Source organism: Cupressus sempervirens, chromosome 4, assembly GCF_028749045.1.
Source record: "Cupressus sempervirens isolate cs-2001-9-10 chromosome 4, ASM2874904v1, whole genome shotgun sequence".
NCBI lineage: Eukaryota > Viridiplantae > Streptophyta > Pinopsida > Cupressales > Cupressaceae > Cupressus > Cupressus sempervirens.
Window position 1 is genome coordinate 517256650 of NC_143121.1, and position 22806 is coordinate 517279455.

At 37.6% G+C, this 22806-nt stretch overlaps 1 protein-coding gene across 1 annotated transcript in view; it reads left to right on the top strand.

Moving 5' to 3' along the window:
* The window catches only part of LOC149562201 (ABC transporter G family member 3-like), a 128092-nt gene that overhangs the window by 43657 nt on the left and 61629 nt on the right, over positions 1-22806 (top strand). Inside the window, exons 3-6 of the mRNA XM_089825745.1 lie at positions 10973-11262; positions 11460-11631; positions 13325-13438; positions 13538-13666. Of these exons, the coding sequence (XP_089681871.1) occupies positions 10973-11262; positions 11460-11631; positions 13325-13438; positions 13538-13666 (705 nt within the window). The remainder of the gene's footprint in view (positions 1-10972; positions 11263-11459; positions 11632-13324; positions 13439-13537; positions 13667-22806) is intronic.

Sequence of the window (22806 nt, forward strand, 5' to 3'; positions counted from 1 at the left end):
TTGCTTGAAGGGTTGCCAAGCAAATCAAGGACAGAGGTGACAAGGAATCAACACATGAACTGAACAGAGATTTGAAACTGCAAAGTGAGTTGTAATAATACAGATCAAACTGTATTGTTTTTTTTCTAATCATTGTAAACAATTTGTATTGAAATCCTTTTAATCAAAGGTTGACGTAACAGTCATTCAGGACTTAATAGTCTATGTAAATCCTTTAGCAAGGTGACATTCTAATGGAATGATCAAAGTTCTTTGACAAGGCCACTCCTAACAGGGTGATTAAATCCTCTAACAAGGTCACATTTAACATTGTGTATTGTAAACCTTTAACAGGGTTGGCTCCTAATAGGCTCACTTCAGAAGAGTGAAAAGTGGTAACATGTTGCTAGTGGTTTTTCCCAAATTGGGTTTTCCCGTTAAATCCGAGTGTCAAACTTGTGTTGAATGTTTTATGGTGTTTTGCATTTCAAATGTTTACATTCAGCAAGTTTGTTATCTTAGGACAGTGAACTACTAGTTAATTTTGTTACTAGGTTTACAACAGTAGAGACCGAGTTACAGCAGGATACGGAGAACAAATAATGTTTAATTGTTTGATTGTTCAAATGGTACTTATGGTCCTTGAGTAACTGATTCACCCCCCCTCTTAGTTATTCTAAACATTCCAATAGAAACTTCATTTCTAAAGATCCTCTTATTCCTCTCCCACCATAAACACCAAACCACCGACGATGGGACAATCCTCTAGATTTTCGAGAAAAAAGATCCTTTATTTAAGAGTGGCCATCCCATTAATAATTGGGATAAAGAATCCGGAAGACGACCAAACCAGCCTAGTTTATCCAAGGCCCTAACCCAGAAATCATGGGCAAATTCACAATTGAGCAATAAATGATCAGCATTTTCCCTATCCTTGCCATGAAAAACACAAAAAATTGTCAGAGATACCTAATCTAAAGAGTCTGCCTGAGGTGAGGATCCTTTTCCTCAAGGCAAGCCAAAGGAAGGCCCCTGTCTTTGGAAGGACAGCAGAGTGCCAACAAACAGTGAGCTCCCTAATATGAAAATTTACTCTTCCCATCAACATTGACTGATATCTTGACTTAACTGTATTTTTTCCACTTCCACACTTGTTCCAAATGAGTTTGTCAGATTCAGTATTAACACAAATAATCCTTAATTGCAAGATACTAGATAAAGCTGCCTTCTCCTCCTAAGGGATTGGCAGATCAGAATTATCCTTCCAATATACTCTATCAACACCATTCGAGGCATCAAAATTTAAATAATAACATATTTCAGAACCCCACAAAGGCTCCAACGCTGCTTGTGCTCTTGCCAAGCTACCATCTGCATTAAGAGGAGGGAGAGCATTCCATGACTTAGACCAAAATGAAGCCTTGTCTCCAGAGTTTACCACCCAAGATAAATGGGGAAACAAAACCTCCCGACTTAAAATAAAAAAATTCCACATTGCTGTGCCCCTAGGAGGGATTTTCATGGTAAAGATTCTTTTTGGGCCATCAGAATCCAAATACTCGATTCGTAATATTTTTACCCGAAGTGCAGAGGGTTTTCATATAGCTTCCATGCCAACTTTGCACCCAAAGCCAGAGATCTCTCCATAAGGTTATGAATCCCCACCCCACCAAAATCTTTTGGAAGATGCATGTTCTCCCAAGAAAACAGAGCCACCTTCTTCCTCTCATCCATGTTGACATGCCAAATGAAATCCTTGAGACATTTCTTTAGAGCTACCAGGACTCCCCTTGGAGCCAGCATAACCGACATTACATAGTTAAGAATTGTCCTAAGAATGGACTTCACCAAGGGAATTCTACCTGCCAAAGATAACCACCGAGTATTCCATGAAGACATTCTCTCCCTGATTGAAGATAAGCTGCTCAACCAGTATGCAGCCTTACAAGCTCTTAATTTAGTAGCTAAATCCAGTTGTTTTTAATAAAAAGCTTTTTCACTACTAAATGCAGGAATTAGATACTCTCCTTTCTTTTATAATGTGAATGGCAATGCAACACCTAGTCTATTTTACATTGTGAAGAAGATTTATTTTGTTATATTCACTATCTCAAATGACTTGAGATACAAGATACAAAAATAAACAATTTGATTCTTTGATTGCATTAGATCAGACCTGCAGCATCTGATCTTACAGATAGTTAGGCAACTGTTCAAATCGTTTTTTTGACATTGCAACTATTCTCAACTATCCGATGGTGTTGTGAGTAGGGCTTGAGTTTTTTTTTTTGTGTATACTGTGTTCATCTCTCTCTCTCTCTCTCTCTCTCTCTCTCTCTCTCTCTCTGCATATATATACCTAAGTAAAACTTTATCAAATTTGAAAGCCTTGCTATGCCTGTGTTTCTTGCAGAATATATGGTTTGGTATTTCTTGTCACAAAATCAGGAGGTTTTTGGGGTTGTTTTAGGTAACAAATTGTTTGGTTAAATTGTTCCAGAATGGCTGTAATATAGTCATTTTTATGATCTGGTTGAGCTATGCAGTCAATTGCAATCTCTTCTGTACATTGATCTGTTGAAGATGTTTTTTTGGATCAATAATAGCTATTTTTTTAATATTTGAAGAAAAGGATTACATCAAAGATTACATCTCCGAAAAAGCCACCTAGTGGCAAAGTGCAGATTTAGACATCCAACAACCACCTTATATCTCCGTAGACATTATGACTAAGCAAGAGACGTATGATATATGCATAGAAAACATGACCCAGAAAAGGTAGGGTACCACACTACATCATCATTTACATCAGCTGGCCGCCTCCTTGCATGTGAAATTCGAGATTTCACCAACCCCACCCGCTGCCATCCTGCCACCACCCCTTATCCGCCACATCACCAGAACAGTATAGCAGAGAAACGTCAACTCCTGCCACCACACCACCTCGCTGCTCCAAGGCCAAATGATCATCTGACCCCCTGCCTTTAAACCCTCTAGCCATGGGACGATCACCACCACGATGAGCAACCGGAATTTGCTGCCGAATCACAGGATGCCCATCCTCTCCCCTTGGTGTCAAGGACTTGAAAGGGGTAAGTTTGCGTTTCCTTCCGTCACCATCCACACTGAGACCCCACACCTGCTCTTGTGAAACCAATAAATCCAAAAGCATTTGCCACCCTCCCTAACCTTTGGCAAGTGCATTGACCAAACAAGCAGTGATTGCAGCCCTCTGTCCCTAGGCCCAATCAACCTTCATGGCCCCTGACCCTTATGCAGGCCAATACCCACCTCTGCATGAGCAACAATATCGTCCAGACCAATCACCCACTTCGGCTCTAGGCAACCCCTAGCAACACATAAAATTTCTGCCCTGTTTTCTCTCACTAGCAGAGCCAATGCCACATACAATGACAAGATGTCCAGGTTCGAGCTTGGGTGCCAATTCTTTTCAAGGTATTCTTCTCCAAAAATTATACAAACAGCCCTCCAAAAAACTATGTTCTCATGCTTAAAAATATTCCCCAATCTTTTCACAGAAATTGACCTTGTTGAAGAGGAAATTTGGACACCAGTCTTTAATGAAAAATTTGCCTCCATTGCACCGGCTCACACACCAACCAGCTAATTCCATTCTCTGTGCCTCTTTTTAGAAAACAATCCCCATCTAAATGCTCCTGCGAACTCTCCAGAAAGGCACCAAGATCAACGAAAAAAATTCAATCATTGAAAAGCTTGGATGGAGAATGGCACACATGCCAACTTCTAACTTGCAGTACAAACGCCTACTATTCATCCTTTCAACCCACACTCATCAAAAGACATGGAACTGCCACATGTTTCTCTACAACCCAATTCAATTCATAAATCTTTAAACTTCCAAATCCAAATCTGCGACTCTAATTTCTCTAAGGTCTTCAAAAAGCACAAAGTTGTCTTAAAGGGAGCCGGCCACCCTGATATTTGATAACTTATCAGCCAAATCATTTGCTTCTCTATACACAGGTGATACTTTGAACTCATCCACTTCATCTAACAGGGATCAAATTTGCCTAATGTACTTGTTTAAATGCCAAGCTTCCAATTCTCCTTTAATAATCCATTCACCACTATCTAAGAATTCCCTTCCAAATTGTAATGTCCCCATTTTTAGCAGGTTCCTTTATTTGGCCAGGCTAGTTCACCATCGCGACCCTCGAAAGCTGATAGTGGGATTTGAGTGTCTCACTTTTGTGGTTATAGGCTTTTCAACAGCCTATGGTGTGTTTTGGCTCCGTTTGAGGGACTTACTATTTATAGTAAGTCAATCTGTTGGTTTCGATGAGCTCAGTTGAGACAGAGGAGTTGGAGGATGCTCTCAGTTTTTATTTCGGGCTTCTGGTTTGGGCTTCAAGAATCTTGGAGGGAGTGCCTATTTATAGTAAGTCACCCCATCAGGTTCATTCATCGTCTTTCATCATTAGGATCACTTTGGTGTTGTCGGATTTTGAGTCTAATGCTTCTTCAGTTGTTTTCGCACGACGGGTGAATTATTATTATTATTCATCTAAATACGCTGAGGTTGCTGTTTTTGTTGGTGTTGTTGGTTGGTTACCTCAGTATCATAGCTTGTTGGTACAGGGACGAAAAGTTTTAAATCATGGGAATAAAAAACAATGGCCTTATGTGTCAAAATTTGAAGTTATGGTGGAAAAGGTCATTTTCAGAGCCAAAAGTGATTAATAAATTAGTTTATAATAACACTTTATTATGTTTTAATGTTGTGTGTGGGAAGCTTCTTAAGTGAAGTTCATTTGGGAAACTTTGTGCCATTTGGAGATAATAAATATGAGCCCATTTGATGAGTAAAGCATCTGATTGATTATTTTCTTTTGTTGCCTGCGAAGAGTTTTTGAGTTCGCCGATTTCTTTGCCCTTGTTGAAGTATAAGGGTTAAGAATTAAGAAGTGCCTGGTAATTTATAGCTGAGGTATTGTGAATTAATTTTGAGAATTGTCTTAATTAAATTATAATATTTTCCGATTGTTATGTTTTGTACCTGGGAATTTCATTGTGGCTGGAGAATTTGTGATTTGGAACGGCATTATTACTGTTGTTTGGCATGGTTAAAGAGGAATGTATTGTGGCCGTCGTCCTTGTATTTGGCAGTGATTTTAGACTTTGTTGAAGGCTGCAATCAATTATTGGAGGGTAGTAATTAGGTTTTAGAGCAGTTGCGATTATTAGCGAGGAGCATGTATTTCTGAATCTGCGAGTAAATTGGATTATTTCTTGAGAGCTGCAATCCATATTTCATCTATTAAAAGTCAATTTCCAAGTTCATTTTTGCATTCTTGTAAATTTCCAGAGGTCAAATTTTAATTGGATATTAGTAGCATTGCCATCAATTATAGAATTACTTCTGAATTGTTTAGTGGTGTTCATTTGTCCAAATTGATAAAGACTTAATCAATTAAAATTTTGAGCAGCTAGCTATGAATCTAAAGCATTATTTATTGAGTGATAATAATTTGCCTGCCAAATGTTTGACAAAATATCAAATTGTTGATTAGCAAAAGCAAATTGATGTTTGTTAAGGATATAATCTATTGAGGGTTTTTATAGTGGTACCAAAGCGGTTTCTTGCCAGCCTACAAGAATTGGGCTCAGTTTTTATTTTGTTCAGTGCTGACTTTGAAGATTTTCAGATCTGATTACTAGAGTGACCAGCACTTTAATTTCTCTAGCTATGGACAGACATAGGACTGGTAGCTTTAGAAGTCGATGGAGTAATGAGGAAGTTAGCATAAAAATGAATGCCTTGCAGGAGAGTATGGAGAAACTTAAGTTTCATCAACAAAGGTTGGCAGAGAGCTTGTTGGATCTAGCGACAGTTGAGAGGGCAGCAAGGTATATGGTTTTTGCCTTTAGAAGGTTGACATTGAGGTTGCAAGGAAGGAAGCTTGAGTTTTCCCCAACAGGTGTCCATAATGCTGATGTACCTATATTTAGTACGGCTCTTGCAAGTCCTATCCGCAGTGTTGATGATGGACTCGTTTCACAAGGAAATGTGGATGTGCTCGTAATGGATAGCAATATTGAGCTTCAGCAGTTTGAGGCTCCCAAAGTAGTCGCTATGGTTAGTTCAAAAGCAGTTGATGATGTAGTTATCACTGACTTTCCAGACTCACTGGAGGAGGGAGTTGTTATTGGTGACTTATATGTCAGCTACTGTAGTGTTGCTCCAGTATATGAGGCAGTTGCTTCCTTAGGTGGGACTGAGGCACGTATGGAGTCACCCAACGATGATGTTGGTAATATAGGTGTTACAACGAAGTTGGGAGATGCGGATGCAGATGGTATGGACACATCTGATTATACTACGAGCTGCACCAGGTATGATATCCCTTATCAGATATTGGGTGATGACTCCGAGGAGGTTTTTGATGAGTCCTAGGATCGATGTTTACACGATCTTATGATTGAGGTGGAAGCTGAGACTTGCGAGGAGATTGATATTGCGAGCGCTTCCATTTCTTTGGATGAGGAGTTGTGTGAGGATGATGGCGCACATATGAGTGGTCTTGTGGTGGGCAGTTCTGATTTAGTTTCCTATCACAGTGCCGTTAGTGAGACATAGAGATTGCATAGGAGTTAGGGGTTACAGAGACATCATATTACCAGTCAGCTGAAGGTGAGTGATAGTGACATTTCTTTGGCTCTTGGGCATCATGATGTTGTTCGTTAGATGCTAGCTACATTTGGTTGGGGTGCTCCTATGTCTGATGAGCACGGTGGTAGTACTCTTTCTCTAGCAGAGGTTCATGTGCTTCGAGAGGCTGTCAGGATCTTGAAGCATAATTACTCGCAACTAGTTGCTGACCGGGATTACCTTCTGGAGTGGGGTAACACCTGTCATGAGACGTTGTGAGAGAAAGAGGAAGAGGTGGTGGAGCTCACCCAAGAGCTTGAGGTGACTGTGGACTTTCTTCAGTGTAGTCACAGTCACGATTAGATGAGGTGACCGTGGAGTTGGAGCATGTTTGGACCACACCAGCTCTAGATCCAGTTCAGTTGCATATTGTGGTTGGTGGTGAGTTTGCTTCTACAGTTATGGATGATGGACGCAATGATGGGGCCGACACATCCATCGAAGATATAGGTGCTATAGGTACAGATGAGATGAGAGTATCAGGGGAGTTGGGTTCTCATGTTGATTTGCTTCCTTTTGTTGGAAGCGAATCTATTTCTTCATCTCATATAGCTGATAGCATTGCACAGTTGGTAGTGCCGCATTTTCAGATGGACTAGCTGTGGGTCGTAGGGGAGTAGGTGGATATTTCCACATATAATTTTTACTACATAGAGTCCTTCATGGAGTATCTGTTGGAGAGTTTGGATGTGAGGGAGGATTCATACAGTGTCTCAAGGTACTCTCATCCGAGGCTCTCATGCTATTCAGGGGTTGGTGGGAAAGATTGTAGAGACTCTGTTTGCTATGCTTCCCCATAGGGATTTTGAGGTTGGGTTTGCTGAGAGGGTTGCCCAAGATCTTGCCCGACCAATAGTTTGAAGTCAAAGATTGGAGCCATCATCTGATTCCTAGTTCAATGATGATGAGCTCTTGACAAAGATTGGGGGTTTTTATCAGCATTACACTGTGAGGAGTGCTCATCATTTTTCTTTTAACCCAGAGGTAGAGGACTTGGTTTCACATTGGTGTGGGTTGGCTCCAGTTTCGTGCCATCCATTATGGGATGGGTTAGCACCATCTTTGGCAGATGTGATTGATAGCTGCAAATTAGACCCCTTGCAATATCTACACACCTAGGACAGTTTGGCAGAGGTTGGAGTTGGTGGTAGTGTTTCAGGTACCTATGGTTGTTACCATCTCCATAGTGCAGTTGGGTGTGAGTATTAGTTTGACGGGGACTCAGGTGTGGATAGAGTTGGTATTTTAGTTGGGTTGAGTTTCGATGAGTTGTTCCCTTTATCAGCGCCTCGAGTCAGTTTTCAGAGGATTCTAATGTTGATGTTCGTTATTTGGGTGTTGGTGCTACAGGAGTTGCTTGTACACGAAAGGGATAATACACAATTCTACCATTGGGATTTAGGTGGATTATGATCTCCATTTTCCTCCTAGATTGCTTGGGGACAAGCAATCTTAGGGAGGAAGGACTATAATGTCCCCATTTTTAGTAGGTTCCTGCATTTGGCTAGGTCAGTTTACCATTGCGACCTTCGTGAGCTGATAGTACGATTTGAGGGTCTCACTTGTGTGGTTATAGGCTTTCCAGCAGCCTATGGTGTGTTTTGGCTCTGTTTGAGGGACTTACTATTTATAGCAAGTCAATCTGTTGGTTCCAATGAGCTCAGTTGAGTCAGAGGAGTTGGAGGATGCTCTTAGTTTCCATTTCGGGCTTTCGGTTTGGGCTCCAAGAATCTTGGAGGGAGCGTCTATTTATAGTAAGTCAGCCCATCAGGTTCATTCATCATCTTTCATCATCAGGATCACTTTGGTGTTGTTGGATTTTGATTTTGATGCTTCTTCAGTTGTTTTCGCAAGACGGGTGAATTATTATTATTCATCTAAATACGCGGAGGTTGCTATTTTTGTTGTTGTTGTTGGTTGGTCACCTTAGTATCATAGCTCGTTGGAATCGGGATGAAAAGTTTTAAATCATGGGAACAAGAAACAGTGGCCTTAGGTGTCAGAATTTGAAGTTATGGTGGAAAAGTCATTTTCGAAGCCAAAAGCAGTTAATAAATTAGTTTATGATTATGTTTTAATGTTGTGTGTGGGAAGCTTCTTAAGTGAAGTTCATTTGGGAAACTTTGTGCCATTTGGAGATTATAAATATGAGGCCGTTTGACGAGTAAAGCATCCGATTTATTATTTTCTCTTGTTGCTTGCGAAGAGTTTTTGAGTTTGCCGATTTCTTTGCCCTTGCTGAAGTATAAGGGTTTGGAATTAAGAAGTGCCTGGTAATTCACAGCTGAGGTATTGGGAATTAATTTTGAGAATTGTATTAATTAAATTATAGTATTGCACGACTGTTATGTACTGTATCTGGGAATTTCATTGTGGATGGAGAATTGTGATTTGGAATGCCATTATTGTTTTTTGTTTTGGCGTGGTTAAAGAGGAATGTACTGTAGCTGTCGTCCCTCTATTTGACAGCGATTTCCGACTTTGCAAAAGGCTGCAATCAGGTTTTAGAGCACTTGCGATTATAAGCGAGGAGCATGTATTTCTGAACCTGCGAGTAAATTGGATTATTTCTTGATAGCTGCAATCCATATTTCATCTATTAGAAGTCAATTTCCAGGTTCATTATTGCATTCTTGTAAATTTCCAGAAGTCAAATTTTAAATTGGATATTAGTAGCATTGCCATCAGCTATAGAATTACTTCTGAATTGTTTAGTGGTGTTCATTTGTCCAAATTGATAAAGACTTAATCAATTAAATTTGTGAGCAGCTAGCATTTAATATAAAGCATTATTCATTGAGTGATAAGCATTTGCCTGTCAAATGTTTGACAAAATATCAAACTGTTGATTAGCAAAAGCAAATTGATGTTTTTTAAGGATATAGCCTGTCGAGGGTTTTTACACAAATGCAACTTTCTAACACCCAGCTTGAGATCCATCTGAATTGCCTCAAAAGCTGATGCACGCTGAGCCTTTGGTACCACTGACTAGACGCTTAGCCCCCAAGGCCATTACGTTTCCAGCATCATGTCGGCCACCCTAATATTTGTTAACTTATCGGCCAAATCATTTGGTTCTCTATACACATGTGATACTCTAAACTCATCCACTTCATCTAACATGGATCAAATTTGCCTAATGTACTTGTTTAAATGCCAAGCTTCCAATTTTCCTTTAAGAATCCGTTCACCACTATCTAAGAATCCCCTTCCAAATGCAACTTTCTAACACCCAGCTTGAGACACATCTGAATTGCCTCAAAAGCTGATGCACACTCAGCCTTTGGGACCGCTGACTAGACGCTTAGCCCCCAAGGCCATTACATTTCCAGCATCATGTCGTGCACCACACCAATACCTGACACCCTAGGATTACCTTTGGAGGCACCATCAAAATTGAGATCTTTTGAAGATGTTATCCCTAGATTCATATAGTCTTTTAGAATCTCTCGAGTTGCCGAGTCATTGATGATCTCTTGATTCATATGCTTTCTTTGCTGGTGCTGTTAGTAGGGCCTGTTTTTCACAGTTTCATGTATCCTATATGCTTTCCAAGATTTTTGTTATTTTGTATACCGTGTTCATCTGTCTCTCTCTCTCTCTCTCTCTATCTGCATGTGTGTGTGTGTGTGGTGTACAGTGTACACACAGGCCTACTTTTTCAATTTTGAAAGTATTGTAACTGTGTTTCTAGGAGAATAAATGTTCTGGTATTTCACATCAGAAAATCGGGATGTTTTTGTGGTTGTTTTCAGTAACAATTTATTTGGTTGAAATTGTTCTAGAATGAGTGTAATATAGGGTCATTTTTATAATCTGGTTGAGTTATGTAGTCAATTACAATCTCTTCAGTACATTGACCTCTTGAAGATGCTATCCCCTGATGCATATAGGCTTATAGAATCTCTTGAGTCGCCTAGTCATTGATAATCTCTTGATTCATATGCTTTCTTTGATGTGCAACTACTCCTAGTCTTTGATGCTTTCTGTGATCTGGTTGAGTTATGTAGTCAATTACAATCTCTTCAGTACATTGATCTCTTGAAGATGCAATCCCCTGATTCATTTAGTCTTTTAGAATCTCTTGAGTCGCCTAGTCATTGATGATTTCTTGATTCATATGCTTTCTTTGATGTACAACTATGCTTTTGATGATCTCTTCCATACATAGATCCCTTGAAGATGCTATCCCCTGATTCATATAGTCGTTTAGAATCTCTTGAGTCGCCTGATCATTGATGATCTCTTGATTCATATGCTTTCCTTGATGTACAACTACACTGACATATAATTCACTTTCAGGGATATGTTGAGCGAGCAGATCAGTTGATTGACTTACTCACAGTAAGGGAGATGCTGTACTACTCAGCCCTTTTACAACTTCCTGAAATCAGTCCTTACAAGAAGGCTGATATTGTAGAAGAGACCATCTTGGCAATGTCACTGGAGGAGTATGCAGATACGTACATAGGTGGTAACTGTTATAGCAAGGGCTTAGCAAGAGGGGAAATAAGGCGTCTCAGCATAGCGAGGGAGCTGTTAACAAGTCCATACATTCTGTTTATTGATGAACCCCTGTATCACCTCGACAGGTAAGGGAAAAGTGATCATCACAGTTTTTGAATTTTTTGAACATTTCCTTACTAGGATTATACAATTTTCTTTCAGAGTGACTGTTAGTTTGGTAGAAAGCATTTCAGTTTGATTCAGTTTAGCATTCTCATCTTTACCATTTGATGGGTTTTAATTTAAAATGTACGTTGCCAATTTTATTTATTTTTGTCTGCAGTGTATCAGCACTCCTGATGATGGTGACACTGAAAAAACTTACGAGTACAGGGTGCACGATTGTCTTTACCATGTACCAGAGCAGCACTGAAGTATTTGGCCTTTTTGACAGGATATGCTTACTTTCAAATGGAAGAGAGTTATTCTTTGGGGAAACATTGGCATGCTTACAAGTATGTCATAGTTTTCTTTTAGCTTGTTATATTTTGAAGATGAGTATAAAGAGTGAAAAAAAGAGTGGTTTATGACAACCTGAGATGGTTTTATTAGTAAATTTTACTGAAAATTTGCATAATAAAAAATTATCTTTTCAATCAACTATTGTGCCACAAACAACCAGTGAATAAATCATTAAAGAATGAAAGTTTTGACTTTTTATTTATATATTGAGAGGATAAAAATTCCAGTAAAATTTTAGCAGCCCATAGGCATTGGGCACAGGAATACCCTACTTCCTTCAGTCAAGTGCTGAGGACTGGGATATACATTGCATCAAAATCGGGAAGGGTACAACCCCAGCCTCATTTTATTATGATGTCTGGCCTGCAGTCAGAAAAACTTGAATCATGCTTGCTCTTTGCGAGTCACTCAATTTCAATAAGTTAAAGATGAAATGGAAAAAGTAGAATGATGAGATTGAAATAAAATAAAATTAATTCAGCTAAAGATGGATTTGAAATAGCAGAACGATGAGATCGAAAACAAAGAAGCAAAATAAAAAAAAACTATCATCATAGGTTGACATATTGAAAATTATCAATATAAGTATATAGTATATTCAATAAGATGCAGAGATTTATTGCTTTCATAACCAGAATCACAGTCCTCTCATAGAAGTTAAGACTTCCAAGGACGCAAAAAGGTTAATGCTATAGAAAGATAATTGATATGATGATACATAAACTTCAGTTCTTGTAATAGTTCTCCATCCTAAGAAAGCAAAGTTGTAACCAAACTCTCCAACTTTTGCAAAGTTTAAGGATATGAATCAGCAAGATTCAATGAAACATGTAAACCCTATTGACACCCTCTTAATGGCGAGTTTTACTTCCAACAACAAATTTCCAAGGGCATTGTTCACAACTACTGGCGATGTGTAGATTTCTAATCTGAACTGTGAACCACACTCTTGGGGTTCAGGCCAACAATGCTCAAGCAGATACATGTTAAATTTTGGTGTGGAAAGATTCTTGATGCCTACTAAGATTGATCTTGGACTGATTGAGCCCGATTTTTTGTATTGCTACTCTAGATATTTATACAAATCATGTTAGTTATCATGTTCTAGTTGTGCTTTGAAGGGGAAGCCTTTCCAACATGGGATTGTGTGTCAGAGTCCAATTAAGCTTGATAGATTATTATTAATAGCTACTATCAAATTGATAATCATGATGGGACATGGCTCATTGAACATATGCTTTGACCTTCTTATAAATAATATATCATCCTTTCCTTCATTTTTTTCCTATCATATTGTGTGTTCTATTTTATATTTTAATGCCTATATATATTCTATATCGACTTGCACTTAATAGTAGGCACGCTACACTTGCACATATTGTGTGTTCTATTTAATATTTTAATGCCTATATATATTCTATATCGACTTGCACTTAATAGTAGGCACACTACACTTGCACACAAAAATTTGAGTGGAAAAGCAGTGCAAATAATTACTGGACACCAAGGTAGAAAGATAAAAATGATTTAAAAACATTCAAAATCACAGAATAAGGATTTGTTGAAGCTTGACTTTTGATATATATGGAGCAGTTCAGTACGTTATGCATTGGTTTCTTTAAAGCATTTCTTCAGCATTTGTGTGGCTTGAGTAGCATACAAATTAATCTGTTCTTCTTTATACAGCATTTTGCAAATGCAGGATTTCCCTGTCCTGTCATGCAAAGTCCTTCTGATCACTTTCTTCGAGCAATCAATACCGATTTTGATAGGATAATTGCCATGTGCAAGAATTGGCAGGTAAGGGCATAAGCATGTTTCATGCAGTGCTTATATTCTTTCTTTGTGTATCGTTGGGATCAGCATCATGTGTTTGATGGGAAAAGGGAATATGAACAGGATGACCAGGGAGATTTTTCCTCTGTTAATATGGACACAGCTGTTGCTATTCAGACTCTTGAGACTACATATGAGGCATCAACAGATGCTGCTTCTGTTGAAGCAATGGTAGTGGATCTCATGAAAAAGGTAAATTGCCTTTCCTTGTTCATACTGGCATCTTTGCTACCTTTGCTTTGCGCTTATTGAGTATTGATGATACAAGCTTAATGGCAACATAAGGAGAATAAATGGTCTCCAATATTGGCAAAAAAATTGTCTTTTTATGGGTCAAATGTTTAAGCTTCCAGATTATACAGTATTGAGACCCAAATTAAATCAGGCATTGGCATTTATTGAGGTGTCAAAGGAAAGTTTTCAAGCTCATATCTATTAATATGTTGATGGAAATTGAAATATCAATTTGCATGATTAATGATTTCCTTTTGTCATATGTTGTTCGATTAAGTCATTAGAATATTAAATTGATACTGTGTTATCAGAAGTTGTTAGATGCATATTTGATGAAATCTATTTAACACATAAATGTGCATTTCACGTTTTAAACTCCTACATACACCTAGAAGATAAATAGTTTGAGCAAGATGAGCAATAATAGATTGCCACTAGGTGAAAAATAGCTATAGATGTAGTTGATGTATGAGGGATTTAATATAATGCTTTGCTTCATTATGAAAACTGGGAAGTTAATACTCCCTTTTCATTTAATCTATTATGGTTATGTTAAATTAATGCTATCCCACGTGCATGTTGACTTGGTGAAATTTAAAAGAAATTTGTTGCATTTCGTATTTTAACTTAATTATTACATTGGCATCAATGCAACCGTCCTTTACTTTGAATGATTATCTTTGAATGTAGATTTAGGGTATATGTTACTTCTAAATTGTTATAATTGTAAAAACAAAAAACCTCTAAGTTGGTGTCCCACCCAAAAAAAATTGTCCCCCATAAGGGGACGTTCCCAAGTCTTGGGGACTTGGGGGAAATGTTCCCTCACAACATCACCCACCTCTGCCACCAAGGATGATGCCATGTCTCTTGCTATGTGACACGTAACATTACATACTACTTGCAACCTTTAACTTCCTCAAAAGTATATTGCACTTCATGGGGAACTCGCAAAGATGTTATATTGCAGATTTTGCTTTGAAGACTTTAATTCACCTCAAGTTGGTTATTAGCATCGCCCCCTGCATGACTACTCTGCCACCATCTCCTTGCTCTCCTCAAACTTGGGCTCTTGGTCCTCCCCACCCCCGCATGCCACAAGATTCATCTTCTTGTCCCCACGCACCCACCATCAGGAAACTTTGTGGAACAATGAAAATAATGATAACGGAATCATGTTTTAGCCGTATTCATCATAACCTTAATTTTTGGGAGATAGTGGATCAACACTGAATTGCTCTCTTTCTAACCGATATGGTCCTATTTCAAAAATTCTTTCAGAGGTTCTACATGCTTAGGGATAGGCTTTGAAATAATTCTGTATGTTATACTTTTTTTTCCAAGTTGTTTTTGCTTTAGTGCATCTCATGCATTTTGACTCTTGAAATGCTGGTATTACATATTTTACAAACATGGATACTTTGAATGGTTTTCATAAAATGCTTCTACTATAGATAACTAAAATCAGAAACAGTGGTCAAGGCAAGAAGCAATGATCATTATAAAGTAAGAGAAAGCGATCTCTATTAATAACTGTGCCAGAAATCAGAAAGAGTTTATGGTAAGCAGCAGTTGTTGAAATTCATTGTAATAACACCAATTTTACTTGGTAGAGGCAGCATTCATTTAGAGATGTCATCCTGTCCTCAAAGGGTGCGATTAAGGTATTAATCATATGACATATACCTACAATAATGAACCATATTAGGGAAGGAAAGTGTTGGGTGGATATTTTGCAACCGAAGGTTTTGGGTAAAAATCCAGTCGCAAAATAGGATGACGAGCCACAGCGTGTGAGACATAGTCTCTCCTACCTTAAAGGGAAGACTCCCCCTTCTTACAATTCCTTGGATCAACTCAAGGTAAGTAAGAAGTTGAGGGATTTTTGTAAAAAGGGTGTTATTGATATCTTTTCTTCTTATCTTTCAAGAAAGAATCCACTTACTCGTGGAGTGAGTAATGGGCAAAGTGAATCTCTAACTACACTTCTATCTAAAGCTGGAAACGATGATACTAATAAGCTAACACTAACTCAAAGGCTAGCTGAAGGTATACCAGTTTGGCTCTAAGTCCGGTCATACTTCTAAATGGAAAAAACTTTACAATTAGGGCACAAAGACTCCTAAAAGTAATAATAACTTAACTATTTTGCAAATTAAGAAAGAAGTAAAGCTATAGATAAAGCTTCTAGCTATATATTTCCACAATTGCTCTTAGTCAAAGCTTTGGCTCCAATTGCTTCTTAACTCTTTTATATTCAATTACCAAGAACACAAGATAACATGAATCAAAGATAACTTAGAGGAATTATAGACAAAACTTATAATTCACACAAATAACAATCTCACTTGATCAAAGTTAAGTCTCAAATGCTCCTTTGTATTCACTTTCTCTCAAAACAGTGATACACAAACAAAGTTCTGTTGGCACAATTTCTCCAGAGCTCTCTTCCATACAATAAAAGATGATTTTTACAATGAGGAGACACTCCTTTATATAAGCACAGGAGTTGAGAAAAAGATGGAGGAAAAAGTGAGAGCAACTCAACCAACTTTGATTTAGTCTAACTAAAAGAGAAATTATAGGGTTATATGCAACTGCAAATGCAACTCGCATTACATCTTTTCATGCACATGCAACTTGCATTACATGTAATTACCTTTTTTTCATGTAATGCATCCTCTTAGACCTACAAATAGAAATAAAAACAAAAACAACAATCTTAAAGATTGTTTCTCAATGCCTTGAACTTGATGATGATATCGCGCACTATAGGAAGATCAACAATATCCATTGTCTTTGATATGACTTCAATTCTCACTGCATTTGCATATGCTGATTTTACAACCTTGGAATTTGTTGCCAAAGAATCTAAGTGCTTTGTCGAGGATTTATACAAGACAAATTTGTTCACTGTGTGCAAATCAAAATCTTTAGAATCCACATCAACATTGATCTTGAGTATATTCTAAACTTATCCTTTCAACTGCAATGAGATTACCATGTTCATCAAGAATTTGGCATCCCATTTGTTCCAAATCACAAGTAACACTTGTTTCAACTACTAGACAATCTCCAAGGGTTGCTTGCAACTTTGTAATCAGCTTCCTCAATGTTTCCTCTTTGTAGCCAATAAGTCCTTGAAATTTGAAGAACATTTCACATGACGGAAGAATGTTACATGAGACCAAGGTGTCTAGATCAAATCTTGGTATCTCATCCCAATCATTGAGGATTTCCTTCAAATCATCTGCTTCTCGAGTCAAAGAAGAGATCAAGTTTCGCTCCATTTCATTCATCTCTTTGACACGCCTAAGAACTCAAATGTCTTCGTGATGGCTCGAAATCTTTCAAAGATGATTTCTCCTATCCAAGACTTGGCGGCTTCAATCGGCTTTCTCTCCTTAGATGTTTGAGACATAACAACTGCACTTTGAGAAGATTGTTGCCGAATGACCTTGTTTAGGTGAGAAACCTTTTGTTTGAGTTGATTTTTCTTCTCCCATAGTTCATGATTGCTTTTTGATACACTAGCTAATGCATCTTGAGCATCTTGTAAACAACTCAGACGTGATTGTTTCCCGATTTCAACCTTAGTGAACTTGTAATCAGAACAAGTAAGTTCTTCAACAAGTTGTCCACCAAGGGTTCAACAACTTCTACAAATTTGGTTTTATCTGAATCAACCAAATTCCTCGAAACAATCTTATCTTTCAAAGATTTGTATTTGGTTTTCTTGATAGGGAGATTATTTGGAGGTACAACCATTTTCCTTCTCTTTGTTGTTATTTTGCTCAACCATGCAGGCAAGTTGAAACTTTCATTCGAGGAAGCAGGTACAGTGAAGACCATTGGCATTGATTCAGATTGTATCTCTGTTGTGACTGAGCAAGATTTAGTTTGCATAGCTGAAGGCATAGGAGCATGATGAGAAGACTCCGTCATGAAAAGCTCAAAACCCGTCAAAGATGTATCAAGTTGGGAAACTTGACCACTTGTAAGAGTTGGAAAATTCTCAAACACATTTGCCAAATGCTCATATTGTTCATTTGCTAAGATGAGAGGAGCAATAGAAGAAATAGGAAGACCCATCGTATTAACTTTCGAGACTGGAATAGGTGTGAAAACAATGGAGAACGAATCCACATCATCATCTACTTCATCCAGAAAAGGTTCTTCATGTACGAGTTTGTGTAGGCCTTGGGGGAGATATGATCATGATTTCCGCTTCTTCGTATGTATCTTCTTCATCCGATTCTGTCGCCAATTCTTCCTCTGATTCTTGAACTGGTTCAAAGATCTGAGATGACTTAAATCCTTTTCCACTCTTTAATTTGAATTTGAGAGAATCCTTAGCATCAGAAGATGAGGCATCATCTTTCCTTGTAATTTCCAGTTGTGACTTCCTTCCAGGAGGGCCAAAGCTTCCACAATCCACATCCATCTTAGGATTAACTCTGTTAAGGCCTTTATTTTTTAGCCATTTGTTGGTATTTACCAAAATGAATTGAAATCTATTCATGATAGATGTACCTTTTTTTTGTTGCCACTGGATAGGAAAAGGGCACCTTTTATCAAAATTGGCTTGATGTAACTCTGGATCAAGGATGTTGCCGTCATCTTCAACTTGGAAATTTGAAGGAATCTCTAGCATGTTAAGATCGATTATCTGTTGCAAAGTCAATCTGCAGTAGTCCATCTTCATTATGTCTAGCTCTTTTCTCATATCAATCCAGATGTCCTCGATGCGATGAACATGCGTCTAAGCTCTTTTCATTTAAGAGTTCATTTCTCAATAATCAAAGTCAAATATGGCTTTGAACTTCTTCAAGGTGATCAATTGCAACTCTGCTTCCATATTCTTTTCTTTGTGCATAGAGTTGATCGAATGGTTGCCAATCGCCAAGGGTTTGGCTGAAGTAATACCAAAACCAGGCCTATGCATAATATGTTGATCACTCTGCACTTCCATGAGTTATCTAGCTAACTCCATCAAGATGATTCTATCTGTAGCATACCTAGGTAAGGTATACGGTTCTCCCTTAAAATACCCATCGCTCAATTATGTAAAAGTTGGAAACTGAATGAAAATACAACCATATTGATTCGCCTTTTCCCATGCTGGATCAGATACCCTCTTGATGGATACCTGTTTATCGAATAAGCACCGAAAATGCCCAAAGAAAGCATCTTGGACTCTTCTGTAATGGAATTTACTATTAGCGAGAGTGATCTGGTCATAGTAATCCTAAACTGAAATTTGAAGACGATCCTCTTTGGTTGAGAGACCAGAGAAAGATCTCATAGCAGCAACAATGTAGACGAGGTAAGAGTTCATGGAAAAGGGCGCTGAAGTTCCTTCGTTGAGCAACTGTTGGCAAAGTGCAGTGCTAATCAACTCTCCCCAAAATATGTGTTCTCTGCTTTCCATGATTTGAAAGATGAACTTGTACATCCATGGCTCGAAATCAGTAGAATCTTTGAGACCACATACTCTACTGAGTAGAATGATGAGATCTTTGTATTTTTGTTTGAAATTAGATCGATGAATGGTCTTTGGTCATCTCAAGAAGTTATTTCTTTTATTCTCTAACCAGTATTGGTTAACATACTACTGATAATCACCTTTCTTCTCATTCCAGCTTGCCAAAGATGATTCTTTGGTTAGATTTACACGCTCTTCTTTATGTGGTACCTTGAAGATTTGCTCAATGACCTCAGGATCAAGACTAATGACAACCTTGCTGTCAGCGTCCTTGATTGCCTTTGATTTTGGATTGAAATGTTTTGCACACCCAAGAACGAAATCAGGTTCCATGGCAATGATAGGAAATGCAAACACCAAGTGATTGTGACTTATTTTTATGCGCTTCATCCCGTGGGCAACATGAGTTTCAACTCTTCGCAGAAAATCAGCCACGTCTACATGACCGATCTTTGTGTCCATCACGTTATCAAGAACAGATGAGCCAACTCTTAATTGAATTGATATTTCATGTTGCCTTTGGATTTTGATTTTGATGGTGAGGGCATCTCTTGCGCTTGCGCTGCAACACAAAATCCCAAAACATAAACGCATGATTAGAGGAAATCGCCATACAAGTCGATTCTCGATCACCAACAAAGGTTTGGAAACGGATTGGAGACTTTGTAGATCCGATGAAATGATCTCAAAAAGAAGTCATATGTGTATGCAGTGAATGAAGATGAAAAGTGAATGGAAACAAAATGCGGAATGAAGCGTTATGAAGGTAGAAAATGGAAGATGAAATGAAATGAAAATGTGTAAAGGTGCAACTCATGGGAATGCATACAAATGAAGATTGCTGATTTCCAAACGTAACTAAGGTCTTCAAGACGTTATTGCATGAAAAATGACTACATGTGAGTGTAACATGTAACAAAGGATGAAGGATGAGATGTGATGCGAAGGTGGATGGAGGATGAGCTTTTACATGCAAGTGCGGAAAATGGAAAAAAAATCATGTATTTTCTCATGAAGGCGTGAGTGCATATGGAGAGATGGAAATGGAAAATGGAAGAAGGATAATGAAGTTTATAGTCATCTTTGGTGAAAATGTGAAGTCAAAGTACATGGAAGATGAAAATGACATCTTTTTGACTTTTCAAAAAGTGACTTTAAGTCAAAAACATGGTTTTGAGATGCAATTGCACATAAGGCTTTTTGTGTAATTGTGTCGTGCGAGTGAATGCGAAAAGTGAGATGAGTGAAAATGGAAGCGGAAAATGAGATTACATGCAACGGATGATGAATGAGATGGAAAACATGTAATCACATTTGTTTGATGAGATGTGAGGTGTTGTGACATGGAAGATGGAAGTGAAACGTGATGATGCTTTCACATGAAGTGAAACAAGAACAAGTTCTTAGGAAAGAACTTGTAACTTCTCCAAAGTGGAGAAAACCAGAAAGCAAGCATACAAAACACAAAGACTTCAAAAGAAAAATGTACCTTTGGTAAATGACTTAAACATGTTAATATGCAAAACACTTCAACACACAATTTCGAATTTGGGGTTTGGGGAAAAATCAAAAACATGAAAATGAACAATTTCTTTATTTGTAAAGGAAAAATGTACTTTCCATGGTATCAATTTCAACAAGTGGCAATCATCAAGCAATAATGTGCATAAAATCAGCAAGATAAGCACAAATTAAATAGCAAGGAAGAAATTGTCCACTTCCATGAAAATTAAGTGCCAAAAATGGTGGAGGGAAATGCTCCAATGTTGAAAATTTCTTCAAAAAACACTTTGAACCTTTCAAACTTTGCAAATTCGAATTGGAGAAGGCAGCAAATGAGGTGTTTTTAGTATTAGATGCCAAAAAGGTGCCCTATCATTGCTCTAATATCCAACGTTTTTGGTTGCACATACTATGGGACGTTTTTGACCAAAAACGTGTTTCTCCAAGGCATGTAACAAAAACGTTTTGGTTGTTGAATACCAAAACATTAGTTACAATGCAATGTAAAACACCTCAAAAGCCAAATCAATTCATCCTTGGGCAAAAACGTGCCCTTGGATGAAGCTTGGAAAATTGTTTTTTAGCAAGATAAATCAATTTCTATTGCTTGGAAATCCATGGCTAAGCAAAAACGACCTCAGTAGAGAAGATTTTGTGAAAAACCATTGAGTAAATTTCTCACAATCTTCAAAATCAGGTTCTTGGAGGCTCTTTGCATGTGTTCTTCCAAAATCGGGTTTCTTGAGAGCAAATACATGAGCTTTAGTACAAATTGCACCTTTTGGGATGGATTGCATGTTTTAAAAACTCCTCATGATGCAAATCGCACCTTTTGGGAGGCATGGCATGCTTTAAAATATGCTTTTGATGAAAATCACACCTTTTGGGATGGATTGCATATTTTAAGTGAAAGCTCATGTTTTGGATGCAATAGCACATTTAAGTCATAAAACTCACATTTAGATGCAATGACTACCGAAAAGGTCCACTTTTGATGACCTTATGTTTTTAAGTGGAATTTTATATGCAATGACATGTAAAATTTCCACTTTTGATGGATTTTACATGTAATGGCATATAAAATGTCCACTTTTGATAACTTAAAGTGATTGAATAAGTATATGTCAATTTAATTTCATTAAAATGTTACTTAAATGGGACATAAACCATATTTACATATCATATTAAAAATATAATTTATAAATATCATTTAAAAAGTAACATTTAAATAAGCATTTGATTTAAATGTCAAAAATTAAATTGAATTATATAGTTAATATAGTCACTTTAAGTGAAAAATAAAAAAGTAACTCAACTTAAAATTATAACATAAAGTGCACCATAGTTATTTTAAGTGAAAATTTAAATGATAAAGTAACTTTAGAACATAACATAAAGTGAATTTAATTTATATTTTTCAAAAAGTGAATGTCAAATTAAAAATATAACATGATATTTTTAATTCGTGCTGTTGCATCAAAAAGGTTCACTTTTTGGGCACTAAAATGACCATATTTCTTGATTGACAACTCCGATTGCGCTCTAGGTTAGATCGAATCTAAAGGGAAAACGAAAGCCATGACTTGAGCAAGACCAAAGCATTAAAAGCCAACAAACGCAAACTCAAAAGAAAAGAAAAGGACGATGAAGGACAAAAAATTCAAGCATAGGCTTGACAGAAAGAAAAATGAAAAAGACTTGACGAAAGCCTTTAATAAAATAATTTGATATACGAATTGGGGTTGATTGATTGATCAACATTAAGCAATTGAATATCAAATTCAACTTAGAGAGATGTGAAATTAGTTTGAAAAAGTTTTGTATTGTTACTTGCATTTTGTGATGACAAAATGTAGGGCAACAAAAAGGAAGTACAAGAGGGGGAATGGTGAGGCCTCACTAGGTATACCACCTCATGATATTAGTTAAGGACCCTAGGAGGCCAAGGAGGACAAAGATTCTTCTCTTGGGCATAGGGACTGTTGGTTCCCAAAACTGTAGATTAGAATCCTACGAGCCTTGCTTGCTCGATGCTGGGATATCTAATCGGTTGTGGCCAACTTGATAGGATCAATCAAATCGATCTAGATCCTCTGCACTTTTGGCTCTG